General features: G+C 39.7%; 1 protein-coding gene across 3 annotated transcripts in view; it reads left to right on the top strand.

Moving 5' to 3' along the window:
• The window catches only part of LOC148023475 (ATP synthase subunit B), a 160,071-nt gene that overhangs the window by 76,395 nt on the left and 62,543 nt on the right, over window positions 1-21,133 (top strand). The window contains exons 4-5 of one of the 3 annotated variants that reach the window (XM_087696461.1): window positions 12,117-12,262; window positions 12,400-12,501. The exons of 1 other annotated variant lie outside the window; for it this stretch is intronic. In XM_087696461.1, the coding sequence (XP_087552587.1) occupies window positions 12,117-12,262; window positions 12,400-12,501 (248 nt within the window). The remainder of the gene's footprint in view (window positions 1-12,116; window positions 12,263-12,399; window positions 12,502-21,133) is intronic. One more of the 3 variants, XM_087696462.1, reaches the window with a different exon arrangement.

The raw sequence follows: 21,133 nt of genomic DNA, 5'->3' as shown, positions 1-21,133 counted from the left end.
TGAATTGATAAAGATCACATTGAACTCTCTTCCAAAGTCGTATCTTGATTTCCACACGTTTTTGATATTGTCTTTTGGGTGGAGGGGAGCAACAGCCCCTTACATTTGCTGAGTTGGAGGGTCTCTTCTTGTAAGAGGAATAGACTCGGAAGAATACTACATTGCGTTCAGGAGATGTGGCTATGCTTTCCAAGTTCAAAGGCAAAGGAAAAGTCAAGCAGAATGCAAGAAATCGGCAAAAGGGTGATACTGGACAGCTATAAAATAAGGCTATCCAAGACATAGAAAAGTCTAAAAAGAAGGGAAAATGCCATTATTGCAAAAAGCAAGGTCACTATATTGATGAATGCCGTAAGAGATTAGCCAAAGAGAAGAAAAAGGACTGTAATTTGGCTATCTAAGAGACATCAACTAGTAAATCTATTGATGGTGATGCTTTTGATCTAAAATCTCTACACAAGAAGTAAGAACAACAGTAGGTTCAAATGACTTCGAACATAACAATACCGATTCAGTTTCCAAGACCAACTATGCCGAGAACCGAGTAAGAGTGGGCTGATCAGCTTGCTCCACAAAGTTTTGACATGGTGGATGACACTTTTGATTATGTGGAAGAACAACTAGGCAAGCTGACCTTTGAAGGATATAAACTGATCATAGCTTATAGACAAAAGAAGATTAAGGAGCTCGATCGAAGGATTGCCCTTCAAGAAAATCTCCTAAATGAAGGTATGCACGAATTTCTCTCTTCAGATTTTACGCATAAGTTTGATGATGTTGCAAGGCTGTTGAGACCTCCATTAGGGATGGGTCTCCCTATTGGAAAACAAAACCTGGAGTGTGTTCATTTATTTCATTCACTTCCATCCACTCCGATGCAAGGTACGTTAGATTCGTCTTTTGTGCCTTCTTCTTTTACTTCTTTTGCTTTGCAATATTTTGGTAAAGATCGCGTGGAAGAAAGAGTACAGTCTGTTGACTACGGAAAAGGTCCTCTTGAGGACCAATTCTTGTATGTTCACACATGTCGTGGGGATTATAAGAAAAAACCAAGTAGCTCTTCTTCTAACCTTTTTTCTTTTCAGTCTACTTTACAAAATTAGAATGAATTTGGTGTTCCTTTTTCTTTATTGCATGGTGCATCATCATCTTCACATTTTCATTTCCAATCATTAAATGATAAAAATGAACAAAATGCATTTGTATCTCATACATCTCATTTTCAAACCCACCCATCCCACGACATTCATCTGCTACTTCTCCACTTCCATTCACGCCATTTACTTTTCCATTTCAAACACCTTCTGTCGCACCGCACATCACACCGGGGGGTTATGGAAACATAGGCACATCCTTTAGGACCTCATCCTTACCTCTGCCGGGTGGTGTTCCACCTACTTCACACACACTTTCGCGATCATTGCAGCCTGGGTATCCCCCCCAATCTCTCTCGAGTGTGGATCAGTTGACTCCACAGTTTGCCTCCATGGCTTTCCCTAGTGGATCTTCTGGTCATACTGTTGTGTCAAAATCTCACTTTGGACAGGGCTTCCGTGTCCCAGTCCTTCACATACACCGGCACGTTATGAAAACATTCATGTTCCAGTGCCTCCACCTCAATCGGCATTCATTGAACACTCACAACCTACTTCTGGCTACCCATCTTTTTCCCCTCCTTCTTCTTCTTATCAGACATATCCATGTCCTCTATCTTACCTTTCACAATCTTATCCCCCATATCCATCTTATCCTACCTACTCGACACCTCATGATTCTAGCTCGTCTTTTGCCAAGCATACATTTAATGTCAAGACTTGTTTTAACGGGTCAAACTTTACTACTTAGTCGAACATAATAAGAGATGTCCTTGACTCCTAGAACCTATGGGATCTTGTATAGGGGTTGGAACCCCAACCCGATTCCGCACTTGTTTCATAGGAGGTTGTCCGCTCATGGAAGGCTAGGAATGCCTCCGCTATTGTTGAGCTGATGCAGGGCTTAATGCTTGAGTTTCATTCTTAGCTTCAGGATTTTGACTTAGCGTTAGAGCGATGTGCACATACTTGACTAAGCGCTATGCGGCTCGGGATAGGACTCGTCGTATTAATCTTGACCATGAGCTTCAGCTTTTCAAAATCGCTGACCGGGATGACTTGAAAGTCAAGTTGGTTGAGTTTCGGCTTCTCCTCATTGAATTCTCCACTACGGGCGCTTCTAAGTTTTTTGACAATCAGGCCATATTGTTCCTAAACAAACTCCCTAGGAAATACTTCAATTTTGTGGAAGGCATAATTTCAAAACCTACCATGCCTACATTCTATGAATTTGGGTGTCAGTTGTTGCGTTATGCATGGTCGTTCGATCAGTGTCATATGAATTCGTCTTCAGAGGGGGCTCTTGTTGCACATTCTCAGAAAGGGCAACAAGGAAAGGAAAAACAAAACCAAACCTCCACTTAAACTCAAAATCAAAAGCAAAATCAATCCGGGAAATCACAAGGAACATCCCAATCTCTCAAACTTGGGTGACAGAATGTATCTAAAAAGAATAGGTATTGTCAATATTGTCAAAAGACTGGCCATTTTGATGACAAGTGTCGATCAAAGGCAAGAGGCACAACACCAAAATCTAAGTCTCAGACCCTTGCTCCTTAGTCGAGCAACCCCCTGCAGGGGAGGCAAGGTGATGGCAAGGGGCAGTTTAAAGGTCAGACTCACACTGCCACTGCATAGCCATCTCAGTCGAGAACGTTCTCAACTCTAGAGGGCTTGCTTGACTAGTCTGTAGAGGCCCACATAATCTCCATAGAGACATCAAATGTGGGTCTTATCCATATCTGTGAGTTGCCTCTCGATGCGGTTACCGCAGAGGCCCACTCGACACAACCAAGCACTTCAGCTCCTGTTTGGATTTTGGACAGTGGAGCTACACATCACTTGACTCCTATAGAGGACATCTTTCGTACTCGAGTCCCTGTAGCCGGGCGGGTCTGCGTAGGAAACAGCTCCTTGGTCAAGATTCAGCTCCTCGGTCAAGATTGAGGCACAAGGTTGTGTCAGTTTTGCCACTGATAAGGGTCTGGATCTGGCTACGTTGGACAATGTATATCATGTCCCTTAGCTTGGGGTGAACTTATTATCTATTCAGTAGCTTTGTCGGTTGGGAAGAGCGGTTTTCTTTACAAGGACCACAGTTGAGATGCTTGACTCTCTGACTGGTTTAGTGATAGCCGACGTCTCCGTGTTCCATAGCTTCCAGGCCTTAGCCATCTCTCGGGAGCCTATGAACAATGAGTGTCTTTGGCATTTTCGCTTAGGGCATCTTGGTTATGACTCACTTTATGTGTTGTCACGCTGTGAGCTAGTTGAGGGCCTTCCACGCATAAAGTTCGCTCGAGATGTGTGTAAAGCTTGTCAGCTCGGGAAGTAGCACCGTTCCCCATTTCCTCAGCAGTCCTCTCATAGAGCTGAGGCGCTTGTTAGATTGATTCATGTTGATCTTTGTGGGCCGGCATCCACTACTGCCTTGAATGGCGCATTGTACTTCTTTTTGATAGTTGATGATCATTCTAGATACTCGTGGGTGTACTTCCTTAAGCATAGATTTGATGCTTTCACATACTTTTGTGCTTGAGTACTGTTGGTTCATAACCAGACTGGTCATCGTGTCGGTTGCATGAGGAGTGATAACAATGGTGAGTTTATCTCCCATGAGTTCTCCGAGTTTCTACAGCAGCATGGCATTTCTAGCCAGCTCACCTCTACCAACTCCCCTTCTCAGAATGGAGTTGTAGAGTGTAGGAACCGGACAGTCATGGAAATGCCACGCTCTATGTTGTTCTCAACAGAGCTTCCTCAGCGCCTTTGGGTTGAGGTTGTTAACATTTCGGTATACATTTTTAACCGGTGCCCGACTGCGGCTCTTTCTCAGAAGATCCCATATGAGGCATTCTTTGGCTCTCGGCCTGTTATTTCCCACTTCAGAGTCTTCGGGTGTCGTGTGTACACACACATGCCTGGCGACAAGATAGGAAAGCTCACTCCTCGAGCTGATCTTCTTATTTTTGTGGGATATTTCTCTGAGGCGAAAGCTATCGTTTGTTCGATCCTTGGACAAACAAGGTGATCGTTAGGTGGAATGTTGTCTTTGACGAGAGGGATATTGTGCAATCTTTTGCATTGGATTCCGATGCGATTCCTTCTTCCATATCATCGGAGATCGTGGCTACTGAGCTTGGTCTACTTCCTGCTCTTGACCTTCTCGCGGATTCTTCAGTTCCTAGGCCCCCTTAGCGAGACCCGTTACCTCGTTTGTACCAGCAGACCTTGTGCGATTTGGGGATCGTACCACCAAATTCCACTATGTAGGGAGCTAGAAGATCTTCCCGGCTGGCTCCTCAGACATCATTTGCGTTGCTGTTTACAGTTGATTACATAGCACATTCTAAGTCGGATACATGGTAGAAGGCTCTTCAACACTCTCAATAGCGAGCGGCCATGGAGAAGGAGCTCGAGAGTATTGACCGAAATGCGACTTGGACATTGGAAGATCGTCCGAGCCACAAAAAAGTCATCGGGACAACGTGGATTTTTAGGACTAAGCTAAAAGCTGATGGGGGTTTAGACAAGTGGAAGGGCTTTAGACAAGTAGAAGACTTGCCTTGTAGTGCAAGGGTTTCGACAAAAGCATGGCATTGATTATGAAGAGACCTTTGCTCCTACTGTACGGTTGACTTACTTTCGGTTGCTACTCGCGCTAGCCGCTCACCACGGTTGGCCGATACATCAAATGGATGTCAAGAGTGCCTTCCTAAATGGTTTTCTCGAGAAGAAGGTCTATGTGGAGCAGCCACCAGGCTTTTGTTCTGGCAACCCGAGGAATAAGGTATTCCGCCTACATAAAGCTCTTTATGGGCTGAAGCAAGCGCCGCGGTCTTGGTTCCATAGGATGGATGAGTTCTTACAAACTCGTGGATACCATTCTACCCCTTATGACCCGAACTTATATGTTCGATCTACTGTAGAGGGGATTAGCTATATCCTGCTATACGTTGATGACTTACTCATCACAAGTTCAGATTTTGCTGTTGCCATAGTAGAAATTAAGGCTAAGCTTCAAGCTACATTTGAAATGACAGACCTTGGTTTGTTGTTCTATTTTTTGAGGATGGAGGTAGTTCGTTCTGGGGGTTGTATTTTTGTGTCATAGTAGAAGTACATACTTCAACTCATGGACGAGTACACTACGGATTATACACGGCCAGTGGCCACACCTCTTGATCCTACTGTCCAGTTGTCAAAGGATACCCTAGGACAACCCTTCGATGATTATACCTATCGCTCTGTGGTAGGAAAACTTCTTTGGTTAAATCATACTAGGGAAGATTTAGCTTACTCAATTAGCATTCTCAGTTAGTATTTCACAGCACCTAGAATGTCACATTGGACTGCATGTCTTTGTATGTTGCGTTAATTGCGGTGTACTTTTTCTTATGGCCTGACATACGGTTCTGATTTATGTTTGAAGGGGTACACTGATTCTGATTGGGCAGGAGATCCTGATACTCGGCACTCCCATGGCGGCTATCTCTTTACCTTGGGCACGGCTTCCATTTCTTGGTGCAGCCGTAAGTAGGAGATGGTGGCGACTTCCATGGCCGAGGTTGAGTACCGAGGCCATCTATTTGAGGAGTTTACTGTCGGCACTTGATTTACCATGTGACTCTCCCATAGTTATCTACTGCGACAACCAGAGTGCCATTGCCCTTGCGGGCAAGCCGATTATTACACCACAGACACAACATGTGGGAGTCCACTTTCACTTTTTCAGAGAGCAGGTTGAGCTAGACACTATTTGCCTAGAGTTTGTGCCTTCATCAGATAATTTTACAGACATTTTGACTAAAGTGGTCAATCGGCTGGTTCTTCAGTACCTGCTACCTAGAATCGGCTTGGGTACACCCTCCCCTACTTCTTCAGCTTGACAGGGAGAGGGTGCTTTCCTCTTGCTTTTCCTTGCAGTTTGAGAGGGGGCTGCTTCTACTCTTGATAGTGACAGTGATGATGCTTACATTCTTTCAACATTACATTCATTTATTCTTTTGTATTGTATTATGGGCATTTGTAACTTCATCCGTACTGTCAGGATAACATGATTGTAAAAGAACAATTCCCCTGTGAGGGCATTGTCCAAGTGGCACCGTTGCATAGCATATTGCATGAGCATGTCATCTTGCATCTCTCTTTGCATTACCCCGTGTATTGGCATTCTGTTCATGTAAACATGCATCTGTGCACATTTATTCATTTTCAGTCTTTTGGAGTGGTCGACTCTAGGATCCACCATATTCTGGTATAACACATGGCTGTTCTCCTAAAAGGTAGTTTCGCTACCCTTGCTTGCTTGCTTGCTTTGCTTGTCTTGCTAAGCCCACCATCATCTTTTTTGCCTCTACATATATTCACCACATGATTGGCACACACACACACACACACATTTATCATCCTTAGGCACTTATCCTAGTCAATGTGAGAGATTGGCTTGCTAGTTTTGTGAATGACTTGGGTTTAAAACTCTCTTTATACTTTGTTATCTGTCTTTAATCGGCCACTTCCCCTATATTCCTTATGTATTTTCAAAACACTTTTCCAACCAAAACAAAAAAAAAACGGGAAAAAAAAACCAAAACACAACGAATACTGTCCATTGTTGTATCCATCCGCCATTGTAGGACTTGGTAGGTCCTTGGGCAGCCCACGTGCACCCTTGGTCCGATGCCTTGGCCTCTTTGGGGTGATTACTTGGGCTCCCTTGGTAAGATAACCATCGCCTCTGTAGTCTTGGTAGGCCACTGGGCAGCCAACGCGTACCCTTTGTCCGATGCCCTGGCTACTTTGGGGTGGGATATCTTGGGGTAAATCAAAATTTAGGTTGGTCTACTTTTCTAGCCCTATTTTGGGACTGAGAGGGGGTGTTGTGCTAAGAAATACACTTAGTTATTTAAACAGCCCCAAAATATGCTTATTTTAGGTTTATTTTAGCCAAAACCCTGAAATGGGGAGCGGATCGAGAGAGTTAAGTGGGAGAGAATCTAGAACCCTAATTTTGTATAAATTGGCAGCAAGCCCTCCACTCTTCCCTTAATCTCGTTTTTGCAGATTTCAGGTGTTTCAGCTTGCTGCCCACACCCTGTTCGTAGAGGACATCTCAACCGAAGCTGTCCATTGCTGTCTCCATTAGTTGGCGCTTGATTTCCAGCCTTGTTTACGCAGTTTGGAGCTGATTTCAGTCAGGTGACTGCTGTTCCTGTGCAGACCTGTTGCCATACAGTCTGCCATGTCATCACAGTCCAGTTGCCTACATTTTCAGCCTTTCTCTCCCGTGCAGGCTATCTTGCCTACGTTTTCAATCTTTCTCTCTCCTGTAGGCTGACTTGCATGCGTTTTTAGTCTTTCTCTCACCTGCTGCCTACGTTTTTAGTCTTTCTCTCTCCTCACTGCTGTCTGCATCAGATTCAGCTTCTCATTGCTGTGTTTGCTGGTGTTGACATTCGAAGGCTGCCTTGCTGTGATTCGGGATCCATTTGGAGTATGACACACTCTCCAGCTCATTACCCCTGCCTTGATCCTTGAGATATAGGAGTTTGAGGTTCAATATTCATTCACTGCAGAGTGTGTTTGCTGCATGAGCATCGTATCATTCAGTAGTTATATCACTTCATTTATTCACTGTGTTCATTGTCTCTGAGTTAACCTAACCCTAACTGTGTTCTTTTATCAGTCTGTGCTTTGTCATATGGTTTCTGTTTATGTTTTTGTGTTAGGGTATTTTTTAACATGGCCTTGATATTGCATTCATTGATCAAATCCCTTGGTCTAGACTTAGAGGTTGATAAAGGTGAGGAAATACTTCTATGCATAGAAGAGATGTTTCCCTATTCTGATAATTGGCCATGCAGCAAGCATCTCAAGCATGCTTTGGAAGAAGCCATGGGCTTCTCAGAGGCTCCTATATTGGCACATAGTCTCATCTGCTATTATGCGTAGGTGGCCAAGGCTTCTAATGAAAATCTCAAGAGTTGGATTGGGATCACTTGCTTCAATTTGCAAACACATTGTTTGGTGATTATATTCACGAAAATCTCTCATGCACTTTTGACAAGGTTGAGGATGATGTCTTGGATACCATCGTGGATACCAAGGCAATATTGTGTTCATTTTTTAGATCTTATAAGAAGGGTGTTATCTTGTTCTTTATATGCAAAATTTTGATGCTTGCTAGAATCCGTCAATGGTTGTCTTCCTTGATGCAGACAAACTGTGTTGCTGAAATCTTTGTAGGCACTAGGGGCTTTTATAAAGTGCTGCTGCATTCTCCTTAGATGTAGGACACTTTATTGGCAAAGTTGCCTTTGTTTTTTGACCGTTGCTTTGTCCATGTTGTATCTTGGAGGCCTCTTGTGGATTTCCAATGCTTGCTTCAGCATGAATGTCCCATATCGGTGGAAGTTGAAGGTTGTCTAGTGGTATATTGGCCTTTGTTGAAGGGTGCCATGGCTGCCATTGGCATTGTTTTGATTCTAGCTAAATTGTGTGCTACAGATTGGAACCGTTTATATATGTTGTGGGACACTGCCCACAAGAGGCCTAATTGGCTGCATATAAACTGCTCTAGTATGCGCTCATTGCTTTTTCGGCTCAAATGGGTGACATTTGCAGGCCATTGCTCTTCTTATTGGAAGTTGGGTCACTTTATGTTTAGTTCCTTGATAAGGTGGATAGAAATGCTGCTCCTATGATGGATGGAGACATGTTATATGAGGAGCCAAAGGATGGCGAAACCCCTCCACAGAGGCCTATGGATAAGGGTAACAACCCTTGCCTCGGCCATCCCCAATTCCATACCCCGACCCGTAGGTGGCAGATTTCTTGGGTGACGGGATGCTTGAGATATGGATAGAGAAAGTTCAAGTGAGGGAGGAGCAGCCTCATCATTGATTTTTTAATGTTCAGATATGCGGATTGCCACTTGGAATGGGTATTTTGCATGAGAACAGTTGGGATGTGTTGTGTGCTGTTGAGCATAAAAGTCTTGATGATGCTAGTCAAATTTTGATTGTCATGGTTTCCACCTTTTACTAGCAAGGCAATAAATACACTACTCAGGTATCCTTATGGTGGTGCATGAGAAATTTCAACTAGTACTTATTAAGAATAATATCCATGGGCGCTTTCTAGTGGTCGAAATTGTTTTTAAAGGGCAAGTTTTATGGTTGGTTGGCATTTATGTGCCTAATCCGTCATTGCATCGGCAGGCCTTTTGGAACCGGTTTCATGATTCTCTAACTTTAGATAGACCAAGTTTGCTCATGGGCGATTTTAACATGTGTGTTGACACTTCCCCGGTCTGCTTCAGAGCACTCTCTGATGGATGCACAAGAAAGTTAGGCTTGGAATGCTTTTGCAATTGTCATTCTCAAATAGTGTCTTTGGTCATGGCTTTCTCCATCAGCTTTGGAGTTTACATTTCACTCAGCCCAATACTTGGTTGTGTGGTCTCCATTTGACTGTACTACGAGAAATTTTGGAAATGTAGGTGTTGCAACAATTACAGCTTGATATGATTAGGCAGCTTGTGGTTGCTTTCACATGTCTCTTGGGCGAGCTACCCTTGCGATAACTCTTCCTTTTTAAGCCATGTTGTCTTCATGGGATACAAGAGCTAGTTTCTTGAAAAGTTTGTGTGCAATTTTTCACTAGAAGGCTTGGCCTCATGTGAAAGGCTGCTTCTTAATGTGTAGACAATTTCAAGGAAATATAAAAATTACCATGCTTTGCTTTAGAGGCAGCATTTGCATGTTGTGGAAGGCATACTGGCCTTGGTTCATTTACTATTGCTTGATTCTCCACATGATGCTTTTCTAGTCTCCTTATCAGCAAAGCTGGCTCCACTTGGTGCGGTTGGATTTGGAAAAGGCCTTTGAATGGTCTTTTCTTGTGGATCTAATGCAAACCATGGGTTTTGGGCCTTGTATATCTAGGTTGATCTATACTATCAATGTGGACGCTACATTCCATGTTATGCTAAATGGTGTAGTCACTGAGTCCTTTTTCCTGACACGCTTGGTCCAATAAGGTTGCCCTCTAAGCCCTCTCCTTTTTTGCACTTGCTACTCATCCCATTCTTTCTATGCTATTGCATCTTGCTAATATGGGACAGTTGGTTGGTTTGTCTCTCCCTTTGCGCCAAAATTTTCTTGGCCAAGTGCTTGCTGATGACACATTCAAGGTTTTGAAAGCAGATGCTTCTAGCCTTCACAAATCTTTGGATGTATGGAAATTTTTGGGGCATGCATTAAGTCTCCGTATTAATGCTTCCAAATCCTCCCTTATTACTTGTATTGGCTGGTATTTGCTAGATCTAGGGTGGCAGGGTATGCTTGTTTAGTAGGGAGGCATTGCAAGGCATCTTGGTTATTCCTCTGGTGTTGATGTGTAGCCAAAACTCTTGCTGAAATGTATATTGCAAAAATTGGGAGCCAAGTTTGTTTATTGGAAATCTCAAGCTTGGACATTTCATGTGCGTGCCTTATAGTGATGCAAACCATTATGCTTCCTATGGTTACTTACTTTTTGTCATTGTTGCCTTGGACTAATGTTCATAGTTGCATTCATACTACATACGGACTAGTTCGTTTCGTACGGCTCGTACCGTACCGTACAGTATGTATCCGTACCATTTAGTACAAAAAAACAGGCTATTTTTGGCCTCTGAAGACTAGACCATACAATATCTTCCAACTCCTAAACCTTACATTTATTATCATAATTCCAAGTCTCTCTCACACACACACACTCTCTCTTTCCCCCAACTTCGAAGATGAGTATGCAATCCCCCCCCGTCTCACACACACACAAAAGAATGAAGAGCCTGTTTGTCCATCCACCCTAAACTTTACTTTGTTCTTTGATGTATTACATATACACTCCCATCTGTCTTCTAGTAGTGCATTGCACATGTTGTGCATGAGGTTTTTCCTCGTCGTGCTATTAACTCAAGTGACATCGCTATTTTAGCTCTAAACATGTGTTCAATTATCTATAATCCAAAATAACCAAGTTTTTGTTTTTTTTTTTTTGCACTAATATCGTACCGTACCTTATAAAATCATAAGGTACCAATTAGTACCGTATTTTATCGTAACCTCATATGAAGATTTTGTTTCACTTTCTCAGATTCTGCAATTGTTGGCATATTTGGGTCACTCACGTGTTAATTTTTTATCATTTTTTATGCTGCTGTGTGCATCCAACGTCATGTTGTGAAGCTTAAGGGACTTCTTCAGTGGCAGTTTGATCTTATTCAGCATTCTGATAACTTGACCAGAGATGATTTAGTACCTTGGCGCTGGGCGGTCTCTTCCGTGACCCTGCCCTGAATTTTGCACCTTTTTTGTACGCTTTTAGTCATTTGATATAATACAATCACTCATTACGTGTGCGCGAGAGAGAGAGAGAGAGAGAGAGAGAGAGAGAGAGAGAGAGAGAGAGAGAGAGAGTTTCTACTAGAGGCCAAATTGACATATGAGACACAAAACTTTGTACTCAAGCTTTGTTGCATTCTTTTCAAACCTTTGGAGGTGTGTACTCAACATTTGAGGTATCTGTATCTGGCTACACTTGACTCTTGTTGTCCAGCAATGTTACAGTATCATCTTCTATGAAAACAGGCATATTTCTGGTTTTTTGGCTCGATCCTTTGTTAGTATCACATGTTTCTCTGTGTTTCATTGTCCCTTCCACATATTTTGTGCATAGATTTCTATAATAACTACTGTCTGTTTATACTGTACTTCAGCTGTTTAAGCTTTGCTATGAAGTTCATCCATCTTAGATTGGCTGTATGTATGTGTGATTCATCTGTTGATATAGAAGTCTGGAAAATGATGTCATCTTGTGAATATGGAGAATGCCTGTAGAGTGTCTCTCATTACTCTTTTGAAATTCTGTTGATGGGGTGATTGGTTCTTTTTTTTGCTTTCTTTTTTGTTTTTGGGGGGGGAGTGGGAAGGGGAAGGGGATAGGATTTTAACTTTGGAACCTGCTAACATTCCACAGTTCTAGCTGATGAAGAAATATTGTCTGCACCCAAAATAGCACCTGAGAGTTACAATGTCAATAAAGAGAAGGAATCTTGTTCTGAAAAGGAACCACTGATAAGCTTGAGAGCGTTGGAAAAAGCAAACTCAACTCTTGAAGACTTTGTAAGCTTTATGATTATCAGTAAAAAGACTTTTGTTGCCTGAACTATTTTCTAATCCAAACAATGTGTTGTTAAGAGTGCAGGTCGAACTTTTGTTGCCTGAACTATTTTCTAATCTAAACAATGTGTTGTTAACAGTGCAGGTCATACTTTATGTTTCATGATATGAGTGCTCAAACACCTCATGACTTGTTTAAACATCTGCCAATGTTGGCATTTGTTGAAAGCTATATCTATCAGGTTTATACTTGACGAAAACTTTCAAATGAATAGTACACAACATATTTTTACCTCATTCTGTATTTTCAGTTACAGATCCTGTTCTGTTCTTGCTATATATACATAGAGAGACACAACGGAACGGAAGAACACACACATGAGACAATATGAGGAGAAAACACGACAGAAAGCTTTAGAAGGAAACAAGACTCTCTCTTACTGAATGCTGCTCTTGTATTCAGTTATGTTACAATGGTTACAAAGGGTGGCTTTAATAGGCTTGAGCCAAGAAGCAAAGGGTTTTCTGTGTAAAGAGATAAGATGGTATCTTTCTGAGTGCCGGGTGACATGGAGAAGTTTATGCCTTTTGGCAGGAACAATATTGGGCTTTTGTTACAAGAATATTGTACAGCAGGAATAATCTTTTGCTTTTTCAAGATGACTTTCTAAAAAGGAGAGTTGCCACAATGTTTTGGATTCCCGGCACATGTTTGAAGCTAACATCTAGAGCATTGAAGAAAACCATCGAAGCAATCTTTTATTTCCGATTTCATTCGGGGCCTTTTTGGTCAAGTAGCCAGGAACATGCTTCTGGTCGGTACGCATTGTGAAATGGACAAATTCGATGAAGAAGTGAAAGGCTTTGATGTTCTCTATCATTGCCAGTATTTCCCTTTGATAAGAGAGAGAATTCTTTTGTGTGCTTGAGAATATGCCTGAGGCATATCGGCATGGGTATAATTTTGAAGATTCTTTTTCACAGAGACATGTTCCCATCCAGAATGTGAAGCATCGGTATAAAGGATAAGGGGATGGCCAGTTGGCAACCTTAATGGTAGAAGATTGCTAATTAATTTTTTAATGTTTTGCACGGCTAGTGTGTCAATTTCCTTTCATTGGAAATTATCTTTTCTTAATACGATATATAATTCTTTAGAATAAAGAACAAAGCTGGAGGTCGAAAAGTCAACACAATTTAAGTAAGCTAAGAATTGCTGTAGTTGCTTAATATTGGCTAAATTATTTGGCATATCGAGGATTTTCTTCAGCACATGGTCCTGCAGCTTAATTTGTCCTTGATTTATCTCAATTTCCAAGAACTCAATTGAAGTCTGAAACATAATTGATTTTTTTCGTGACAAAACCATTCCTGTGTTTTCAATTGCTTTAGCAAACTGTGAGAGGTGGTCCAAGTGATCTTGGACTATATTTGAGAATACCAAAATATCATCTATATACGTCAGGCAAAAAGGAAATTTACCAAGTACGAAATCTGTTCATTCTTAGAAATTTGTTGGGGCAACCTTAATTCCAAAGGAGAGGACGGTCCACTGTTAGTGACCTTGTGGGACATAGAAGACAATCTTATATATATCTTCTGTTTTAATAGGCAATTGTCAGAAGCCAGATTTTAGATCAAATTTGCTAAACACATTTGTCTTCTTGATTTTCTTCAAAAGTAAATGTTTTAAAGGAATTGAATGACCGTGTCTAATCAGATACTTATTTAGTGGTTTATAGTGTATCACCATCATCTTCTTACCTCTCTTTTGTTTTAAATGCTTGTTGACATAAAATGCTTGACAAGCCCATGGGAAATTGGTTGGCTCAATTAAGCCTTTTACCAAGAGGAATTGTATCTTTTCTTTACAAAGCATTGGGTTTTTATATTTCATACCAAGATGAACGGCTTTTTTAGGGACAACATTTGACTGGATTGAAAGGGAGATAGTAAACTTGTTTCTTTTCTCTCTGTAAACTATAGGCTCTTCATGCATAAACTGCTTGAGTTGTTCATGCATTTTCTGTATCTCTGTATCATGTTTTTTTATTTCCATTTTTATTAATTGTTTTTTTGCATTTGCCTTGGAAGGATTAGTAGCTTCAGCCTATTGAATAGACTGTTCTACCAATCTTGGGTAATAAGGATATTTTCTCATTTTTGTCTTTATATGAAATACCGAAACAGTCTGCCCAAAAAGTGTATGGTACAAGATGTTGCAGTATATTCCTGCCTATAAGAAGGTCATATCTCATTTGCCTCATTAATTGTATTTCAATAGACACTTTTACTTTTTCAAGATGTAGATAGGTCTGAGTAACATGTATAAGGGTAATTTTCTTGTTATTGGACAACTCCACTATTATTGGAGTAGTGACTTTTATGCAAATCTTTGGAAAGAGTTCAAATGGAGCTATGGTCAGGTTGGATCTTGTATCAAGTAGGGCATCCATAAACAATGAAAACTGGGACATGTTTTTTAATTGGACGCATACCATTGGAAAGGGTCCACTTGTATCCAATGCATTGACCTTGTATGTTTTGGGTTCAGATAGCCTTATCTTATTGACAGGGGTTGTTGGTATTATAGAAATAGAAGGTGCACCATTAAGCTCTCGAAGTATTGCTATAGTACCTTGGGGAATTTCTTTTGGGCTTGAAAGAATTGTTCTATAGACTTTATATAAAGAATGGAGTTCCTGTTGCATTTGAAGAAAGGCATTCACCATTTTATTACCTATGTGTTGTGTATTGAAAGTTATTGAAGAGAGAGACTGGAGAAGTTCGAAGGCAATTCTAGACTGATGAATATTCTACAGCTTGTAGGGTGGAAACATATTAGCTTGATTTTTGGTTTCTGGTCCAAGAGTTCCCAGTTTTGGTAGATCATAAGGATTAGCAAGGAATTCTTGTCTAATCTTGTTCTTATGTTTTTTATGCTTGGATAAGGAAGTATCTGATGTGTCAGATTGACTTGATTCAATGGAACTGATCTTTATTTGCTTTCCTTTTGTTTTCTTTGAAATGTCATTCTTGAAGTAGGAAGTAGAAGTCAAAGACATGAATTTTTTTCTCCCTCTTGGAAAATATGTTTCATGAACATTGATGAGATGGAAACTTGTAGGACTAATAGTGTCTTCATCCGTTACTTCAGTAGCATCTAATGCAATATCTTCTTTTAAGGATTCTTCTGTTATATGCCAAGAATGATTTGAAGAGTATAGTTCTGATTCTATATCTGACTCAGTTGTTAATGTAGTAGTTGATTCTTCCAGACTTTCAATTGTATCATCATATGAGTAACAACTCTCAGTGTGAGTAGGATATTGTGAGAAGTCTTCTAAAGAGTCAGTATCATTAAAGTGCATGTTTACTTTAGCAAAATTGTTCTGTTCTTTTCTCTTTTTAGAGCACTTGTTTGCCAGATGCAAAGGGTTTCCACATATGAAGCATTTGAAGTCCTTCTTATTTGATTCTTTTGGATTTTCCTTGTATTTGTTAGATCTGTACTGAGACTTGACTTTTTTGTATTTATATGATATCCTTGAATGTCTTGAAGGTTTGTGATTATTACTATTGTCTTGTCTATTGAAATAAGATCTTGAATGGAAATAATTTTTCTAGTATACGGATGAGTGTCGATGCTTGTGATTGGAGTGACCATATTTATGGCTGTTGTCATATTTTCATTTGCTGCATTCAAAGTCAACATCAAATTTGTAAGCTTGCTTACAGGCAGACAGAGAAAACTTTTGGTTCAATTGTGTCATCTTCTGGAGATGATAGATCTTCCTTATGGTTTACTCAATGGTCTGAATAATCTAACCAACATTGTCTCTAAAATCTCGATTCTCATTCTTCATTTTTTGTTTGCTGTAGAAGGGGATTGCTTTTGGGAAAGAACAGACTAGGTGTTCTTTCATGATGTTATCATGGGTACCTAATCCCTCCTACAAAATCTCTCTCATATATATTAAGTATTATTTGTACATTCTAGGATCACAAAGTTTTGATTTAAAGAAAGCTTCTCTACCTGCCAGTACATCATTTAACTTATTTTCCACTAATTCTCCTAGTAACAATTCAAAGAAAATCTGTACAAGTTAGGGTTTTGTACTATGGTCAATTTTACTTGTGGATGAATTGATGTCTACCAGTTCTTGAGACCTCCCACAAAACCATGGGTTATGGCGTTGAGGATGTCAATCTTGTTTGTCTGTGGTTTCTCAACTATCTTTTGGCCGATGTATGCATACATCATATAGATCAATAATTTGATTTCTTTTGATGTCTTTCCATCAATAGACCATATAGGAAAAGATCCAAGCTTTCAGACACTCCTATTTTCTTATCAAAGTTGTTATAAGAAGTCTTGGATGTTGAGGCAGTGCTTCTAGCATTAAGTGGTAGAGTTATGGTACACAAAATGGGTTCAAGAGAATGATGATGATGATGATGATGAGCATTCATTTGAGCTCTGGCTATTGATGTGGGGGATCTTTTTGTCCTATGAGGATTGATGGGTGCAAATTCTTCTTCGATTACACTTTCTCCATCCTCATCTGAGGAGGTTATGTCATATTCTCTATTTTGCCTGAAGTAGGTCTGATCATGGTAATACCATGCAGATAACTCCATTGGAGGATGATGAGGTGGGTTTTGTTCTATGCTCTCATCCATAATTCTGGAATCCAGTCTTTTGTGAAGATGACGGGTAAGTTCATCATCGTCTTTTTCCTCTGGGTCGACGCATAAGGGCATCTGATCTAGCACTAGTTTTTCTTCTCTTTGTCTTTGAAAATTTTCAAAGTCAAAACTGTCTATCTCATCAAAAGCAGTCCTGTAGTCAGTTTTTGACCCGTCAGGAAATATGAATTCTAAATACTCTGCTAACTCAGTTGCTATGTGACGTGGTTGAATGGGCTTCTAAAAAAATCATGGAGGTGTGGACTGATGTAAGCAGGAACCAGTGGCTTGGTCCTGTATACCTTCTACCATTAGACAGTAGATATTCTGGATTTCTTGAAATAAATCTTCTGGGTGGTCTGATGCTTCCAAATCTTCATAACAATATAAATCCTTATCAGGAATAGATGGTGTAGTAGGGTCATTTATAGACTTGAAGGTTCCTTCTCCAGTGGGTATGATTTCTTTTTCTTTACCTTTTGTAGAAATATGTATATTCAGTGTTCCAGTCGAAGGAAAAGTAAAATGTGATCTCCATCCTTTTTCCACCCTCTTGTTAGAGAAATTGGACCAATTTGTCACATTACTTGTTGTAGGCATCAATGAAGAAGAAACATGAGCTGGTACTATTTTAGTTGGTTTTGCAACCATATTTTTTGCATTTCTTGATACAGAGTAAGTAGTTCATCTGAGATTTGATGCAAAGATTCCATCTTCTCTATAAAACCTGTTAGTGCAAAGTGTGTCCAATTCATAGCCTATATTTCTGTTGTCCAAGAACTAGTATCCTGAGGATGCAGATAAGGGGCTGCCTTATATTGATTGCTTTCATATTCAAATCCTTGAATGACATTAAGCTCAAATAATGTGGCTCTTTTAATCAGCTTCTTACATTGTTGACAAACACCATGGATAACTTGATCATGAGAGCATGGTTGGGTATAAAACTTAGTGTATTAGCTATTTGTGAGGGTGAAAATCTCAATTGTGGCTGCACTATAGCCTTTCAAGATGATGAAGATAACTGTTCTGGAGGAGGCTTGTCGATCATCTGTTTCTGTGGAAGCAATAATGTTTTTTGAAAAATATTTTATACTTTTATAACTTTTGGAGGGAGCAATTCCTTTTTTCTGATGGAGGTGATATCTAATTGCCACTCATTAGGCAATTGGATTTCAGACCAGTTTACGCAATCAAGTAAGAACCTTTGCGTAATCTTGTTTTATTTCATGATAATGGTTTGATATTTATCATGGGATGAGTTCACTCATTCTACAACCCTAGAAGTGGCTAGGGACATACATCTAAAGACCATTCTGTATTGTATTGATAGATGCGCGGATAACGCCTTCATCTGCAGTTCCATTGTTCTAATATGTAACATGAGCAGTTCAGGCAAATAGGAATCATCTACCGCGATTACATAGTTTGGTCTTAACTCAAAAAAGATAGGACCATTAGACAGTGCTAACACTGCTGCTCTTACAATCATGTCATGAAGGTTGAGATGGCGTGCATCTAGTACTGCTGCCATACAAGATACATTTAGACCTCTACAAAATAAGAGTATAATGCCTATAGCAATGTAGCCAAGATATATACAAGGATATTTTTTTCTATTCTGTTGTTTTCGGATTTTTGGGTACACAAGAGACATCAAATTCACATGTTGATCTTCTAAAAGAGTCTCCAACAATTAGAATACCTTGATCTTCGATATACAAGGTCGAAGCTTTAAACTTGAAAATTCCATTTTTTCCATAGATCCGTGAAGCACTGATTTCCGGCAAAATCCATTTAGAAATGGGCTGAGATTCATCAATGAAGATAGTGGAGTTTCCCAATGATTTGTATCTTTCGGACAGTTGCTTAAGTGGTAAAGAGAAAACGTTTCCAACTTACTTGGAAGCCATGAGAACTTTATTGGACTTGGAGAGGATGAAACGCTTAAAAGCAGCAACAGGGCACTCACAAAGCCTAGATGCCTAAGTACATGCTCAACCTCTTAATGTCACTAATAGCCTCACTTCCTTTCAATTGATAAATGAAAATCTCGCTCTAATATCAAACACAAAGAGACACAGTGAAATGGATAAACACACACACGTGAGACGATACGAGCAGAAAACACGACAAAAAGCTTCAGAAAAAGAATCCTCAGAAGAAGATACTGCATCAGATACTACTGAAGTAACGGATGAAGACACTATTAGTCCTACAAGTTTCCATCTCGTCAATGTTCATGAAACATATTTCCGAGGGAGAAAAAAAAAATTCATGTCTTTGGCTTCTACTTCCTACTTCAAGAATGACTTTTTAAAGAAACAAAAAGAAAGCAAGTAAAGATCAGTTCCACTGAATCAAGTGAATTTGACACATCATATACTTTCTCATCCAAGCATATAAGAACAAGATTAGACAAGAATTCATTGCTAATCCTTATGATCTACCAAAATTGGGAAATCTTGGACCAGAAACCAAAAATCAAGCTAATATGTTTCTACTCCACAAGCTGGAGAATATTCATCAGTCTAGAATTGCCTTCGAACTTTTCCAGTTTCTCTCTTTAACAACTTTCTATACACAACACATAGGTAATAAAATGGTGAATGCCTTTCTTCAAATGCAACAGGAACTCCATTCTTTGTATAAAGTCTATAGAAGAATTCTTTCAAGCCTAAATGAAATTGCCCAAGGTACTACAGCAATACTTCGTGAGCTTAATGGTGCACCTTCTAGTTCTATAATACCAACAATCCCTGTCAATAAGATAAGGCTATCTGAACCCAAAACATACAAGGTCAATGTACTGGATACAGGTGGACCCTTTCCAATGGTATGTGTCCAATTAAAAAACATGCCTCAGTTTTCATTGTTTATGGATTCCCTGCTTGATACAAGATCCAACCATTTGAACTCTTTCCAAAGAGTTGCATAAAAACCACTACTCCAATTATAGTGGAGCTGTCCAATAACAAGAAAATGATCCTTATACATCTTACTCAGACTTATCTACATCTTGGAAAAGTAAAAGTGCTTATTGAAATACAATTAATGAGGCAAATGAGGTATGACCTCCTTATAGGCATGGATATACTGCAACATCTTGTACCATACACTTTTTGGGCAGCCCGTTTCGACATTTCATATAAAGATAAAAATGCCAAAATATCTTTATTACCCAAGATTGGTAGAACAGTCTATTCAATAGGCTGAAGCTACTAATTCTTGCAAGGCAAATGCAAAGAAACAATTAATAAAAATGAAAATGAAAAAACATTATACAGAGATAAAGAAAATGCAGGAACAACTCAAGTAATTGCATTAAGAGTCTCTAGTTTACAGAGAGAAAATAAATAAGTTTGCTATCTCCCTTTCAATCCAGCCAAATGCTGTCTTTAAAAAAGCCGTTCATCTTGGTATGAAAGATGAAAACCCAATGCTTTGTAAAGAAAAGATACAATCCCTCTTGGTAAAAGGCTTAATTGAGCCAACCGATTTCCCATGGGCTTGTCAAGCATTTATGTCAACAAGCATTTAGAACAAAAGAGAGATAAAGAAATAATGGTGATCAACTATAAACCACTAAATAAATATCTGATTGGACACGGTCATCCAATTCCTTTAAAGGATTTACTTTTGAAGAAAATCAAGAAGATAAATGTGTTTAGCAAATTTGATCTAAAATCTGACTGTTGACAATTGCCTATTAAAAAAGAAGACATATATAAGATTGCCTTTTGTGTCCCACAAGGTCACTACCAGTGGACCGTCCTCTCCTTTGGAATTAAGGTTGCTCCAACAAATTTCTAAGAAATAAACAGATTTCGTACTTGGCAAATTTCCTTTTTGCATGACGTATATAGATGATATTTTGGTATTCTCAAATATAGTCCAAGATCACTTGGACCATCTCTCACAGTTTACTAAAGCAATTGAAGACACATGAATGGTTTTGTCACGAAGAAAATCAATTATGTTTCAGACTTCAATTGAGTTCTTGGAAATTGAGATAAATCAAGGACAAATTAAGCTGCATGACCATGTGCTGAAGAAAATCCTCGATATGCCAAATAATTTAGCTAGTGTTAAGCAGCTACAGCAATTTTTAGCTTGCTTAAATTGCATTGACTCTTCGACCTCGAGCATTGCCCTTTATTTTAAAGAATTATATCTCTTAATAAG

This window comes from Lygodium microphyllum, chromosome 16 (genome assembly GCF_053477565.2).
Source record: "Lygodium microphyllum isolate KBCC chromosome 16, Lygodium_microphyllum_v1.1.10, whole genome shotgun sequence".
NCBI classification, from domain to species: Eukaryota; Viridiplantae; Streptophyta; class Polypodiopsida; order Schizaeales; family Lygodiaceae; genus Lygodium; species Lygodium microphyllum.
Note: the sequence above shows the minus strand (reverse complement) of the source record. Positions and strands in the feature narration are given on the sequence as shown.